We start from the raw sequence: 16501 nt of genomic DNA on the forward strand, positions 1-16501 counted from the left end.
ATATTGTTGCCTAATTAACTTGGGTTTTGTTATAGAAAAACAAGCATTTATTCATACATGCTTTGTTGTAGAAAAACAAGCATTTATTCATACATTTATTTTATGTTTGTATGTTTTTAAAGGTTTTTCACCTTCTAACTTCGGCTTCAAGCTCCAAGCTTCTAGCTTCTACTTCTGATTCTACCTCTGATTCTACTTCTGATTCTAACGTCAGTTCCACTGAAAACCAATAAAATACAAGACGAGTGGAATCCTGTGTCCGAGTCCTTCCCTTTCAAGTGTGGGAAACCCTGATGCTCACATACACTTGACAGTTTTGATGGACAAACAAAAATGCAAATGGACAACAGATTTAATACGCATGCACGCTTTCAATTTTTGTGCTACACGTCACTCTTCACCAACTACTCCTCTCATGCTGTGTTTAAAAATGCTGCTTATAATTTTAAACGTGAGGCGGCACGGTGGTGTAGTGGTTAGCGCTGTCGCCTCACAGCAAGAAGGTCCTGGGTTCGAGCCCCGGGGCCGGCGAGGGCCTTTCTGTGCGGAGTTTGCATGTTCTCCCCGTGTCCGCGTGGGTTTCCTCCGGGTGCTCCGGTTTCCCCCACAGTCCAAAGACATGCAGGTTAGGTTAACTGGTGACTCTAAATTGAGCGTAGGTGTGAATGTGAGTGTGAATGGTTGTCTGTGTCTATGTGTCAGCCCTGTGATGACCTGGCGACTTGTCCAGGGTGAACCCCGCCTTTCGCCCGTAGTCAGCTGGGATAGGATCCAGCTTGCCTGCGACCCTGTAGAAGGATAAAGCGGCTAGAGATAATGAGATGAGATGAGAATGAGATGAGAATTTTAAACGTGTTTCCAGACCCAACATCCTTTTGTAAACAACCCTTTACAACCCAGAAACAGACTCCGCCCCATGTCACAAGCAGAGCTCCTCAGCGCCACGTCTTTTCCGTATGTGTCAAATCCTAAACTCAGAGTGCTCTTCATTTCTGCGATACGGTTCAGGAATGTGGGATTGATCCACCCTATGTGAGCCTGACCTCCTTGTTTACGCTCTAAATCTTTACATACCGCCCCTTTAATATTTGGTCAGTGCTCTGAATAAAGTGAAATGGTCAGTGAGGATGAGGCGTACCCTCGTATGTCTGTCAGCTCCACGTCAGTCTGACTCAACAGCTTCCCGAGTCTCCATTTCTTTCCTGACTGGTCACAAAACTCCAGTCCTTCCTCCACGGGCTCCACGGCACACACTCGCTTCGCCCGTTTAGCTTTGCCTTTCAACAAAGACACACAAAACACAACAGCAGGAATATTTACAAAGTGTAGAAAAGTGCTTTCCGTTACAAGGCTCCATGTTCGGTTCGTTTTGACAAGTTTGAATGACAGCTGTGTCGATACTTTTCTCAGCTGCTGTGTAATCGCTCACCTGAGGGTGGAGTCTGACAAGACGGAGAGAACACTTTCTTTTGCTCTTCCTCTTCTTTCACTTCCGGGGACGTTTTCTGTTTCCGAGGCGATGTGACCGGACTCTGACCTGAAATCCGAAGGGAACAGATAAGAACTTTAAGGCTTTCTGATCGCCTTGGATTTTACAATAAATCGTTTGCTTTTAGAGGAAACTGGATAATTATGAATGAATGAACCCTTTATTGTCACTAGTCACAAATACCAGCGAAATTAGCCGTCAACCTGTCCGTCATACATATTGACACAGGGGTAGACAGGACAGGAAGACAGGGATGAAAAATACAGAATAACATGAGGGGAGAGGAGGAGAAAAAAACAACCCCCACACTATGCTTCTGTGGGAAGTACAGTGTGGGAACATTAAAAACACACCTCAGCACATAAACACAAAAAACACAGTACACTTTACAACATGAAAGCTCGGGACTCGAGGGGGAAGGGAGTGAGGGAGGGCAATCATGGGGGGCAGAAGTATAGGTAACCCAGCGCAAACGAGCAGTCCGGTCCTGCAGCCAGACGGCGCTTACCCACTTGTCACACTGGGGGTAAAAAATTATGATGTTTGAAGTGCGTTCTAATGTTTTACATTACATGGCTGTGACTACTGAGTTTGTGGTTAAAGCCAAGATTTCACTTAGTTTCTCTTTTTTAAGCACCATCACTGTTAGTAGTAGTTAGTAATAATTGTTTGTAAAAATGTGTGGATTTGACAAACTATTTTATTAAAAATCGTGCTGTTATCTTTTTCCCTAGATTTGTGGGTTTTTTATTTTTATTTTTATTGAATATTCGAGGTTTCTTCCTCAGGTTTTCTCAGAGCTTTTCCTCGCCCTAGTTAGTTCTGGCTTGTTCATGAAGAATCTCGGCCGAAATCCATATTTCTGTAAAGATAAATCCATTTATTTTATAAGTCGAGTCAAAGTCAGATTAATTTATAAAGCACGTTTAAAAACAAAAGTGCTGTCCAATCACGGGTAAAAACCAGAAAAGAACAAAATGCAAAGACCAAGTTCAGAGACTGATAAAATTAAATGTATTAATAGAACCAGCGATGGGCAGCACGGTGGTGTAGTGGTTAGCGCTGTCGCCTCACAGCAAGAAGGTCCTGGGTTCGAGCCCCGGGGCCGGCGAGGGCCTTTCTGTGTGGAGTTTGCATGTTCTCCCCGTGTCCGCGTGGGTTTCCTCCGGGTGCTCCGGTTTCCCCCACAGTCCAAAGACATGCAGGTTAGGTTAACTGGTGACTCTAAATTGACCGTAGGTGTGAATGTGAGTGTGAATGGTTGTCTGTGTCTATGTGTCGGCCCTGTGATGACCTGGCGACTTGTCCAGGGTGTACCCCGCCTTTCGCCCGTAGTCAGCTGGGATAGGCTCCAGCTTGCCTGCGACCCTGTAGAAGGATAAAGCGGCTTGAGATAATGAGATGAGATGAGATGAGAACCAGCGATGGAAAGAACGTTTTCAAGATCTCCTGAACCAAGACTCTTTCGTTGATGAATCCTTGCTAAATAAGATCCTGCAATTACTGATCAATGAGCTGCTGAAGATAGAATCGAGCCTCAGGGAAACAAAATCAGCGGTCAGTCAATTGAAATGCGGCAAAGCCTCTGGTGTTGACGGAATACCAGCAGAGCTCTTTAAGCACGGAGGTGAAGATCTGGTCAGATGTGTTCACAAACTTATTTCCATCATCTGGCAGACGGAGGAAATAGCATCGGACCTACGGGATGCAGACACGGTGAGGATTTTTAAAAAAGGGGACAAATCGGAGTGTGGGAACTATCATGGTATCTCCCTTCTTGCTGTTACTGGCAAGATCATTGCTCTAATCCTCGCCAATCGTCTCCACCCATATGCCGAGAGCTTCCTACCAGAATCTCAGTGTGGCTTCCGAGCTAACAGAGGGACAACCGACATGGTATTCACTGCCCGACAGTTACAAGAGAAATGTCGAGAGCAGCATCAACCGCTTTATATGGCCTTTATAGACCTTACAAAGGCTTTTGACTCAGTCAATCGAGAAGCACTGTGGCGACTACTGGCTAAATATGGATGTCCTGTAAAGTTTATCTCCGTCCTCAGACTTCTTCATGACGGCATGTCCACCAGAGTTATTGCCAGCTCAGGTGACAGCGAAGCCTTCGAGGTGCGGACTGGTGTAAAACAAGGCTGCGTTATTGCACCTACCCTCTTCTCTATCTTTATATCGGCTATCTTTCACCTGATACAAGACAGACTACCCGTTGGAGTAGTGGTCGTCTATAGAATGGATGGGGGGCTGTTTAACCTCCGAAGACTGAAGGCAAGAACCAAGACCACAACTATTTCCCTGATCGAGCTTCAGTACGCTGATGATAACTGTGTCTGTGCCACCTCAGAGAGTCAGCTACAGGCCATTTTAGATGCAGTTGCATATGGGTACGAAAGTCTTGGTCTATCCGTAAACATCAAGAAAACGGAAGTCCTCTACCAGTCAGCTCTTGGTCAGCAACCCATGTCCCCTTCTCTTAAGATTAGTGGGACTTTGCTGAAGAACGTCCAGAGCTTCCCTTACCTAGGCAGTATTCTCTCCACAAAGGCTGATATTGATGCTGAGATCTTACATCGTCTCAAGGCTGCAAGCTGCGCCTTTGGCAGGCTGCGTGTGCGAGTGTTTGAGGAGAAAGGGATAAGGACCGATACAAAAATTTTGGTCTACAAGGCTGTCGTGCTACTTTCCCTCCTGCACAGTTCAGAATCCTGGACAACTTACAGGCGTCACCTCAAATGCCTTGAAAAGTACCATCAGCGGTGTCTCCACTGCATTCTTGCCGTGAGTTGGCAGGATCGTCGAACAAACAACAGTATTCTCAAGGAAGCCGACTGCACAAGCATTGAAGCTATGGTTATCAAAAATCAACTCCATTGGACTCGGCATGTCATCAGGCTAGAGGACTCACGCCTTCCAAAGCAAGTCCTACGGTATATGGGGAGCTGGGCCAAGGACATAGATCACAGGGTGGACAGCAGAAACGTTCCAAGGATAACATCAAGGCAAATCTAAAAGCCTGCAATATTGGCCTAGCTGGCTGGGAAGACTTGGCTCATGACAGGGCTGAATGGCGAACAATCGTTCAGGAGGGCGTGGTGCTGTTTGAGCAAGAGCGTCGTCGCAAGGCAGATGATAAACGCCAGCGCCGCAAGGAGCGTGACGGGGCTCCTGGTCAGCCGTCAGTTACCATCCACACATGCGCTTCTTGTGGCAAAAGCTGTGGCTCTCGCATCGGACTGATCAGTCACCTACAGGTGCACAAATGAAGCTTTTTTTCTCTAATGGACAATCTTACTCTTAATGAGGGATACCTATGATGATGATGATAATTGATAGAATAAGAAGAAAAAGAAGGCAACAAGCAGTTTTCATAGTGAGTTAAAAGCCAAGATGCGTTTTAGGACAGGATTTAAAACCCGGTGGTGTCGGAGTCCATCTAACCTGCAGACGCAAATCGTTCAACTGCAAAAACGCAGTCTCTCCTGTGCTTGAGCCTTGATTTTGGGACGACGAGAAGCAGCTGGTGATTGGACTGGAGTGACCCTGAGGGGACATGTGGCTGTAAAAGTCACAGAAAGGGTGGAGCTGGCACCTTTTAATGATTTTAGGCAAATATAAAAATCTTAAAATCAATCCTAATTTGTGCGGTGAGCCAGTGAAGAGGTCATTACAGAGGAAATGTGTTTCAAGATCATTAAACATGAAAAAGACTTGACCTTCAAAAAGAGGCCCAGTTGAAAAAAAGCCGGACTTGTTCCTGTTCATCCTATTTCTAATCACTGTCCCTCATCACAGCCAGATTTATTCCAGTGGGTTTTACAGTTCGTTCCAGAGAACACGTCCAAATATCACGACTCCAGTTTCGTTCTCATCTCATTTTCTCATTATCTGTAGCCGCTTTATCCTGTTCTACAGGGTCGCAGGCAAGCTGGAGCCTATCCCAGCTGACTACGGGCGAAAGGCGGGGTTCACCCTGGACAAGTCGCCAGGTCATCACAGGGCTGACACATAGACACAGACAACCATTCACACTCACATTCACACCTACGCTCAATTTAGAGTCACCAGTTAACCTAACCTGCATGTCTTTGGACTGTGGGGGAAACCGGAGCACCCGGAGGAAACCCACGCGGACACGGGGAGAACATGCAAACTCCACACAGAAAGGCCCTCGCCGGCCACGGGACTCGAACCCGGACCTTCTTGCTGTGAGGCGACAGCGCTAACCACTACACCACCGTGCCCCCTAGTTTCATTCTCATTAAAGTCTAAATTTTAATATTATTGTGAGCATTAAAAACCCACTCATTTGCTGTTTTCAGTTCCTCCCACCACTCAGGTCACACAGCTCTGTAATTAGACGAATAACTGATCACTGACTTACTTTCTTTACATAATGTTTATTTATTTTTAGTTATTTTCTTTCTTTCCTTTCACATTGTTTATTTGTTTACTTTATAAACACCCCTCCCCTTTCTCTCTCAGCTCCACCTACCACTTTCGTCAAGTAATCTATGAATAATTAGTCTGGTCAGTCTGTAGCGCTGCATAAAGTATTGGCACCCATTGAACTTGCCCTTCGATGGAAATAGCGCGTTATTATATTTGGATTTATTCTCAGTACAGCAGTGAAATGGTGCTGTAGAAATGGTGTTGGGGTGGTTTAAACACCGCACAGGGTTCTGTTTCACCAGAAATGTTCCTCAAGAGGGCAGCAAGAGACGCTTTATATCCAAACCGGAACTTAAAAGCCTTAGACGTGTTTCCGCACGGAGCGAAAACAAGAGTGCACCGTTCAGCTGAGGGGTTTTGAGTGGAAATTTCCGTGACGTGCGCGCTTTTAACTCGAGTAGAAATAAAAAGAGTAGTTTTTAAGCCTTTTTCGGCTGTAATGCGGCGCTACAGGACCGAGAGGGAACCGGAGCCGTGGGTCGAGCAGCTGATTCACAACTACGGCAAAGAGCAGCGAGACCTCGGCGTGAGAGCTCATGTGGTCGGGGTGAGGCTCCGAGTCCCAACCTGCCTCTTCCCTGTCAGCACGAACCCTGTCCTGGGCTCACAGCTACACCACTCCCCTCTTCTGCTGTCAGCCACGCCCATGAGTGTGACGTAGGCTGTGATTGCATTTCCGTGCATCACCACTGCAACACACTGATGAAAGTGACCTGCAGTGCACTGGGGGGTTACAGTCATCATGATAGAATTGTTTTTTTTTTATTAAAGCAACCCCTCCAGGAAAGCAGTGAAGGCTATCCTGTTCAGTTTGAAATGTTTTCTGTAGCTCACTGATGGAAAGAAGAAAAGAAATAATACCATCTCTCTGTTGTATCTCATCCCAGTGAAGTGAAATCCTGAGACTTTTGGGTTGCTTTTAATAGTGGACAGTGTTTTTACCTCCAACAAACTCAGAAGTGTTTTAGTTCTTAAAAAGCAGCTTTTTCTACTGTGACATTAAGATTTTACCTTCTATCTTTCACTGTGCTGCTGCTTTTGTCCTCATGCCACGCCCGTGTATCACTTTTGATTGCTTTTCTGTCCTTCACGTATTCTTTCTAAAATGCATCCATAAATCTAAATAAGTGTCATGATTGCAAATCTTAATTTAACATTACGTCATTATATACAACTTTCTTACTATGTTTATTGCATGTTTTTAAATGCAAACATACATTTACCAAACATTACAAATAGTAGAAGAAAAGGAACAGGTATGACACGCATGTATCCAAATCTATAAACAAATTAAAACATGATAAAATCATATACAGGACTGTAGCACCTTCTTTCTCCAGGTTCTCTAAAGATGCTCATTAGTAACTGAAGCAAAATCTATTAGATCAAATTTGCACGTTTATTGGTTAAACTGAAATATCTGACTGTTGGAACATTTTGAGGGGCGTGACCAGGTGGAAAGTTCCAAAGCAATATGGGGCGGGGCTAAAGCAAAGTGAAAAATTACAGAATGTAAGATTTCAAGCTACAGATTGATGCATAAATCTGAAATGCATAAAATTTCTCAGGATTTTTTTTCTTGATTTGGAATGACGGTGCCATTGAGATGGGAGTTGGTGTGGTGGACTGGGGTGGCAGATTGTTCTAAAGGGTGGCAAGTTTTCCCCTGTGCCACCCCAAGAGCCACACCTTAATAAACCATAGCTGTCTTAAATGGAGAGCATATGTGTACTGTGTCTCTGTCTAATAAAGTGTGTGTGTGTGTAGGTGAGCGAATTGACCGAGTCTCAGCGCACAGGTGAGAGCGATGCCTGCATGCTGTTCCTGTCTGATGGGACCATGTTCATCCCTGCGGTGCTCAGCACCGCCGCCTGGGAGCACATGCAGGAGTGAGTACAACACACACAACTTATTAACTACGTGTTATGACACCAACGACTAAACACCTGAGCCCTCAGCTAATTTTACAGAATCATCATCCTCAGCAGCAGCAGCCTATTGTGTTAAATCAGCAAACGCACTAAAACACACTTAAAAACATTTTTAAGACTAAAATATCACACAAACTCTGCACGATGAGACGCGACGGCAGGTTTACCTTCTAATGAATTCACTCCAGGTGGATTTTAGCACCAAGCGTTATATACATAGAACTGAGAAAAGAGATTTTTCAGCTTTGCAAGGCTTTTGAAGACAGATACAGTTACATATACACTCAATTTTATTTATGAGTTCTTGTGAGAGTTAAATAGATTAATAAATTAAAGCGAAGGATAATTGTCCTGTACCAAATATTTAAGTTTTAGAAGTGAATAATAATTTTGGTCACTTGATGTAAATGTATGTGTTGGTGTATTTATGTTCGTAAAATGCGCCTTATTTTAGGAATTATGTTTCTGTAGAATATTATTATAATAGCTTGTTCTGAAACTACAGGCTGTTCATGCAGGTCAGTGTTGAGCCCTGTGTGTATTTTTTAATGTATTTATTTTGTAATAATTATAAATATTTATGGATTTCATATATGGGTACACACTGTAATAATTTATTAATATAAAAAAAGTAATATTACCTTTGAAAGTCATATTTCAAAAGTAACAGATTTTGAAAGTAAATATCTCAACTTGTTACTTTTTTATGACATTTTCAGGATTTTGCATCAATAAGACATTTTAATATCTATACCTTTTTATATAAATATTTATTTAAAAATAATTATCATCTGTATGGATTGTCATGTAAGGGATTGCATCAATAATAGTAATTAAAGGTCTCATTATTATTATTTTAATTAATTTCTTTTTTTAATAATATTTTTTAAAGTAGTATTAATATTAATTTAAAATTAAATATTATTATTTTTCAAAACCAAGCTTAAAAAATGTAAATTTTCCTCGACCTGGAGTTATATTTTTTGGTTTGTGTCCGTAATAAACATTTGAACTGTGTGTGTGTTTCAGGTTAGAGGAGAGAGACACGTTTTCCGGTCTGGACAACACAACGGTGTCGGTGCGAAAATTTCAGCTGAACTTCCACATGGACCCAGAGCTGGTACAGCAGAGAAACACATTCCTGGCCTTCAGATATGTTCTGTTATAAACAACTGCGTGAAAAAGTTTAAATAAATTAATGAGACCGTCAATGAGGGTGTAGCTCACTCTGGCCCCGTCTAGTCCAGAAGGAACGCTCTAAAGTGGGCCACCTTGCACAATAAATGTTGCGAGCTATATACACTATATACAAGCTATATATAGAAGCGATATCCACCCTAGGAATACCAACCGATTTACCAGAAAGAATTCAAAACGGTGATGAATTGACCGAGAAGAAGTGATTTTTGTTGAACTGCTCATTAAGGCTTAATTAGTCCATAACTTCATTAATAATTGTAATGAAGCAAATCTGGGTGGAGGTTATATGCACCCTAGGTTCCCCTACCTTCATTCCAGAAAGAATCAAAATCAGTGAAGAACTGAGGGAGAAGAAGCGATTTGTGTGGAAACTGCTTGTTAAGAATTAATTACTCCATATCTTCATTATTAATTGCAATTATGCAAATTTGGGTAGAAGCTATATGCACCCCAGGCAGACCGACCTTCCTGCCAAAAAGAATAAAAATCAGTGAAGAACTGAGAGAGGAAGCGATTTTCGTAAAATATGGATGACGGACAACACATGATGACAAATTTATTACGTGTCGGCTGGATGAGCTAATAACCATAAGACATTTAGTGTTTGATTTTATATATATATATATATATATGTGTGTGTGTGTATATGTGTGTGTGTGTGTGTGTGTGTTATTTACCAGCTGGGAGGTCCGTATCGTGAAATACCGTGACCGAGGTCTTGAGAGTACTGAGCGAGGCCCTCTGGGCCGAGGTCAGTATTCAAGGCCGAGGTCACAGTATTTCACCATACGGACCGACCTTAAGCTGGTAAATAATATATTTATTTTTTTCTTTACCAAATTGTAACAGAAAACGAGAGAACGTCCGAAAGGGAAAACCGAGCCGAGCCGCCATTTTGAATCCTCATTCACGGCTGTGATGCAAATGGCTTCCTCCTCGGTATACAAGTGCACTTCCATGGCAGGAAAAACACTACATTTTGCCGCCTATGTAGTCCCCTATTTATACAAATAGGACTCATTCAGGATTCAGCCATGCTTTTGCTCAGCGTTAGCAAATTACAGGTTTTTAGCTTCCTCCTGAAATGTTTTCTTTTATTTCTTCTTCCTCAGGGGAGTAAAACTCACTTTTGCTGTGAACACTGTCGTTATCGCTATCCATGCTGTAAAATTAATGCTATTCTCCTGAGAAATGCTGGCAAAAATTTATAAGGTTTTTGATAATCTTATAAATAAATCTTATAAAAAAAGATAAATGTTGACAAAAAATGTGACTATGTTTGTTGTTGTGAACGAGCGAGTCGCCAGAGGTCCGTAACCAGGGTCTGTACTGTAGGATACGGACCCGCTCGCCAGCCAATCAGAGCGCAGGATTTGGACCGCGAGAAAAATATCCTTTATTATCCCAAGTAACAAAAAAGAAACTATTAAAGAGATCCTGTTTACACCTGGCATTAAAATGTCTCTTGGATCACAGGTGGACAGCGTTAAATCCAATTATTATTATTATTTTTTTTTTTAAAGATATTTTTTTGGGCTTTTTGCACCTTTATTGGATAGGACAGTGTAGAGACAGGAAATGAGCGGGAGAGAGAGAGACAGGAAGGGATCGGGAAATGACCTCGAGCCGGAATCGAACCCGGGTCGCCCGCATTCATGGTATGGCGCCTTAACCACCTGAGCCACGACGCCCCCGTTAAATCCAATTATAAACAACCATGAAGACACATTCACTCCACCGCTTGCCGAGGTGATCTGGGACGCGTTTAACCATGTGTCATTTGTGGTGTAAACGCGAATGCATCCTGATGTGTCCTCTGATAAGGACATAACAGGAAACGTGATGTAGGCAGTAATGAAATCTGAACGCATGATCAGCTGGACACCTTGGAGACGCGTGATAGACACAGGTGTAAACAGCAATGTGTTCCGCCTGTCCTTTCAGCCCTATCGTCAAGAGATCGTGAGTTCAAATCCCGATGCTGCTACAGCCATCTGTGGCCAGGAGCTCAAGAGAGCAAAATTGGCCGTACTCTCAGGTGGTATACACCCCCCCCCCCCCCCCGTCAGTTACAGTGACACTAGTCAGTCATGTATGCAGAAGTGGGCAGATAGCGCTTTCCTCCGAGTTTGTGATGGTGCACCAGCAGCAGTTTGAAAAGATGCAATCGGTTGATTTCGTGTGTTTCGGAGGAAACGTGATGCACTTCACCCTCCCTGTTGTGTGATAGGGCAGAGCTGTGTGGTGGGCGGGAATTGGCCATGACTACATTAGGGAGAGAATCAGGGGGTAAAATAGTGTGTTAAGAATCAGGTTAAAAGTTTGCAGATGTTCTGTTTTGCTTTTATAACTCCTCGTTCTCTGAGCAGCTCTTCCAGCCCTCCCTACCAAAATACTAAACTGTACAGGATGTAAACTTTTACACTCAACAGTGGACTGTTTTTATTTCAGCCTTCAGTCATGTTCTTTTCTTTCTTCCTGCTTTTTCAGACAAACTGTCAGTTTTATCTCCGTGTTAATCAGATCATCACTGTGGGTCGAGTCAGTCGGCATCACCGCCCCCCGAGCTGGCAAGACATTTCCATCAGACACAATCATTATATTTTAAATACTCAGTTTAGTTTAAAAAGCCAAACTATTTCTGTCTCTTTCACTTTCAGCACGATGCTGCCATCAGTCAGGGAACAAATCCTGAAGACATGGCGGTACGTATATACGTGTGTGTGTGTGTGTGTGTGTGTGTGTGTGTGAGAGAGAGAGAGAGACGCATAATGTGTTTCCTTTGTCCCCATTCCCATTTATCTTTCAGTAAAAGTGTGTGTAAACGTGTTCATGGAACTGAATTAAGAATTCCAGACAAATAAACAAATGCCATAAATTACTGCGTGTTCATGTCACAGCTGATTAACATTTAGCCACACCCACAGAACACCATAAAAGGCAAAGCTCATAGAGAGTCAAAAACAAAACGGCGACTAAATGGTGAAAGAGCGCCTCCTAATCCTGGTGTGTGCTTAATCTGGCAATGCAGCTCCTCCTTTTATAGGGTGCCATTACTTTTACTTTTGTTCTGATTGAATAGCTGGTCTTATTTTTCATTTAATGCATTCGAGTTTTACAGAATGTTCATTAAATTGGTGTGTTAAGTGAAATAAATAAGCGATTTAAACTTCACAGTGTAATCCGAATAGAAACTCGCAGGAATTCAACAATAATCGTACGATTGAAGACGATCATTCGAGGTTCACGTTAATCTCAGGACAGAAACCTCGGAGACGAGCGGGGTTCTTTTTCCCCCTCCCCCAACTGAATAGATTTTCATGATTCACATAAACGCTGATGCTGTGTATCTTAATGTTCACTGCAGATCCCTGATGAAGGAGAGTTCAGTCACTTCTGTGAACTCACAGTCAGGCTGGTGTCTCTCTCACACACACACACACACACGGGTGTGCATACACACCTTTTATATTCACCTCTACATCTAAACCTGACTCATGCTTTGAATCGTATTTACAAAAAGTATATTTAATGTTCTTTTGTTGTTGGAAATTTTTCCTCACAGGATTCCCACTTTCCTGTCTGATGGGGGCGTGGCACAATGACATCATCACAGACCTCCTGAATGAGGCGACCAAGAAAATAACCGCACCCACCATGGGTCACCTGAGAATAGCCACACCTACTCACTGGCACCGAGAGAGACTTCGCTGCAAGGTAAGCCCGTAACCATAGTAACTGGGTGGTACCAGATGTCAGTACAACATCCAAACAGGGTGTGTGTGCGCGCGTGCGTGCCTTTTTTTTTTTTTCCAGGGTGAGGAGTGTTTCAGCACTCCTGTGTCTCATCTCGTCATCCCAGAGGAGCAGAGGGCCATGTTGACAGCTGATCCCGGTACTGTACTGTCTTCCGTCTAATTAATTGCTCCTTATCATTACGGACCTTCGGGAATTCCACCAGACGAGTACATGAGCTGCTTCATAAATGTTTTTTTGTTTCTTCTGTAAATGTTCCCGTGCTCAGGTGTGTTGAGTGTGAGCGAAACTCCGAGCGGCCTGGTGCCTCCTTGTGTAGCTGAAGCGGCGAAGCAGCCAATCAGGACGCAGGATCAGGGTGGAGACTCACCCACTGTGGCTTCCGACAGGCCGGAAGATGGGCATCAGCTCACGCTAAACAACACCAGACCAGGTAGGAGACGTGAGCAGTGATGTGGAAATGCTGAGGAGAGTAAATGCTACTCCAGGGAGCTTATTGTGATGTTATTGTATCCCCACCCCACCCCAACACACACCTCTTCTCTTCTCGGCCTCTCAGAGGTCTGCTGTGTTGGAGGAGGAGAGAGCAGGGAACATGAGAGCCCCTGGGATATGTTCTGTCCTGCTGCTGACCTGCTAGAAACTCCAACATCTTCAGAGAGTAATTTATTATTTACTGAATCAGTACACACACACACACACACAATGTTCCAGATTTAAGTTAAAAATTCGGGGGCGTCGTGGCTCAGGTGGATAAGGCGCCATACCATAAATCCGGGGACCCGGGTTCGATTCCGGCCCGAGGTCATTTCCCGATCCCTCCCCGTCTCTCTCTCCCGCTCATTTCCTGTCTCTACACTGTCCTATCCAATAAAGGTGCAAAAAGCCCAAAAAAATATCTTTAAAAAAAAAAATTCAACTCAGTATAAATGTGTGTGAGTTAAACAGTGTTATCGGTTACGGAACAGGCCAGTTATAATCTACTAAATATAAAATTATTGAAATCATTCATTTTAATCAATATAACTTTATATAAATTTGCCTCACTTGTGGAATTATTTCAGTAGATATTAGCATAAATATCAATATTTTGCATCAACAATCAGTGTTTGTTGATATTTAATTCAAAATATGTATGACTTGTCATAAAGGGGTTTGCATTAGTAATACACATTTAAAGCTGTATTAATTTTAATCATCTTAAATATTAATATTTCATAGTAAACTTATTCATACTTAAATAGATTAATATTGAATTACATTGTAAAATTAAATAGTACATCCTTATTGCTTTTATAGTGGAGTTTTACAGGAGTTAATCATATTACTAATGTATTTTAAAAAAGTAATAAGATTTTATGTCGTGTTTTATGTGATTTTATAAAGATTTTAAAATTAAAAATTATTGCCCTTTTATCACTTTTCAGTGTTTGTTTGAGTAATGTGCATTTTGATATTAAAAGTAATATTAGCTGCTTTTTAAAAAATATATATATTTTAACATTTTAAAGTCACATTGTAAAAATAATATTTATTCCTTAAAAAACCCACAATAAACTAAACAAAAAAGTAAGTCCTTCTTGAAAGAGTTTGGAATTAAAACCTGAATGAAGCGCAAAATTATTTATTCATTATGTTGTATGTTAATTTATACCTCATTATAAAACCTTTTTAATAATTAATTTAGTAATAAATCTAGTCATTCTTGTTACTTATAGGCAGTCTGGAGTCACTCTTGCAGCCGGACAGCCGCTCACTGCTCACCGACAGCAGCTCGGCTGAGTCCGGGATCATCATTCCACCGTTTCAGAGACCACGCCTGTCTCCTTATAGCACCGCCCACCCGAGTAACCCGACAACCTCGGACCTGCATCAGGAGCCGCTAACACCGAGTCCCGAAACATCATCCAAACACACTGCAGCCGTGTGTGTGGAGGAACAGTCCCCAAAAATACCACACCACATGTCACACACCCCACCCGCCAAAAAGAGACGGGTAGGTGTACACACACACACACACACACATACACACACACACACACGTGGCATGGTCACACAGAATCACTCAGTCAGTTGTGTTGTAAATAAATGTTCACTCTCAGGTCCATTCAGACGGCAGCAGTTTCTCGTACGCGTATGAACCTTGTCCAAACGTCGCCTCGGCTCTCAGCCGGTGCAAGTAAGTCCATCTGAAAATAAATAAATAATAAATTGGTGAATATAAAGCAAACCAACCAAAATACACACTAACAGTTTTTCCCCCTTTTGTTTACTTTTTTCTTTAAAGTATTTTGTGTCTAATTAATTGTAAATGCATGGCACACCCAAGAAGAAAAAAAAAAGTTTTCAAGTAATTAAAGTTTTAAAATAAATTTAACCATTTATTTTGGATTATGACTCAACAAATGTATGAAATGAATGATTTATTACATTTATTATTTAAGTTCTATCTGCTGTGTAAAATGTGTTTGTGAAGAGAGGTGTGTGTGTGTGTAGGGTCCCAGAGCAGCTGGTGCAGTGGGCGGTGGCTTACCTGGGGACTCCTCAGCGTGCGCTTATTGTCAGCAGTGGAGTGGAGCTGTGAAAGGTTGCAGGGTTGAAATAAATCTCGTTCATATGTTGTTCTATGTTCTTTATAAATAGTGTCATGTTTTGTTTTAATGATCTTATTAAATTATTTTTGCAATTATTTCTTATTAATATATTTCTCTTTAGATTTTATTATATAATATACTTTAGTATACTTGTTTAATGCACCTGTTTAAGAACGAGTTTGATTCCAAGAAGATCTCATCTCATTATCTGTAGCCACTTTATCCTGTTCTACAGGGTCGCAGGCGAGCTGGATCCTATCCCAGCTGACTACGGGTGAAAGGCGAGGTTCACCCTGGACAAGTCGCCAGGTCATCACAGGGCTGACACATAGACACAGACAACCATTCACACTCACATTCACACCTACGCTCAATTTAGAGTCACCAGTTAACCTAACCTGCATGTCTTTGGACTGTGGGGGAAACCGGAGCACCCGGAGGAAACCCACGCGGACACGGGGAGAACATGCAAACTCCGCACAGAAAGGCCCTCGCCGGCCACGGGGCTCGAACCCGGACCTTCTTGCTGTGAGGCGACAGCACTAACCACTACACCACCGTGCCGCCTCATCAAAATAATAAAAATACATATTGCTTGGAGTAACAAACTGGTTTTGCATCAATAATAAATAAATGTAATTTTTTAAAAATAAAAGCCACTTTAATGCTCACTCGTGTAGGTGTCTGTTCAGCCGGTCATGTGTCAGTAGTTTATATGCAAAACATAAAATCATGCAGATACAGGAGCAGAGCTTCAGCTAGTGTTTACAACTGACATCAGAATGGAGAAAAAAATAATCCTTTTGATTATGTGATGGTTGTGAGTTTGAGGATTTCAGAAACTGTTGATGTCCTGCTGGAAATTTTACATGCAAGTCACTGGAGTTTACACAGAATGGCATGAAAAACAAAAAGCATCCAGTAAATGTTAAGCCTGTGGGCAGAAACACCCACGTTAGGAGAGGATCAGGGGGTAATGGGCAGACTGGTCTGAGATGAGAGAGTGAGTAATGTTGACTGGTTTGAGATGAGAGAGAGTGATGGGGCAAATTGGTTCAAGTTGAGAGTAA

The 16501-nt window shown here is 42.4% G+C and overlaps 1 protein-coding gene across 2 annotated transcripts; it reads left to right on the top strand.

The window, feature by feature from the left end:
* Positions 1-5683: 5683 nt before the first annotated feature.
* On the top strand, positions 5684-15526 carry acd (ACD shelterin complex subunit and telomerase recruitment factor). Of its 2 annotated transcripts, none has more exons than XM_060940751.1 (13): positions 5684-6497; positions 7718-7839; positions 8911-9001; positions 11572-11651; positions 11742-11786; positions 12449-12495; positions 12647-12798; positions 12898-12976; positions 13106-13270; positions 13397-13498; positions 14556-14833; positions 14940-15016; positions 15314-15526. In XM_060940751.1, exons 1-13 carry the CDS (start codon positions 6390-6392, stop codon positions 15435-15437), a joined length of 1470 nt encoding a protein of 489 aa, XP_060796734.1. In that variant the 5' UTR covers positions 5684-6389; the 3' UTR covers positions 15438-15526. The 2 variants fall into 2 exon arrangements, with proteins under 2 accessions (XP_060796734.1, XP_060796735.1); XM_060940752.1 differs by having other exon boundaries at positions 5687-6497; positions 15334-15526.
* The last annotated feature ends 975 nt before the right edge of the window (positions 15527-16501 follow it).

Source organism: Neoarius graeffei, chromosome 15, assembly GCF_027579695.1.
Source record: "Neoarius graeffei isolate fNeoGra1 chromosome 15, fNeoGra1.pri, whole genome shotgun sequence".
In the NCBI taxonomy this organism is placed as follows: Eukaryota; Metazoa; Chordata; class Actinopteri; order Siluriformes; family Ariidae; genus Neoarius; species Neoarius graeffei.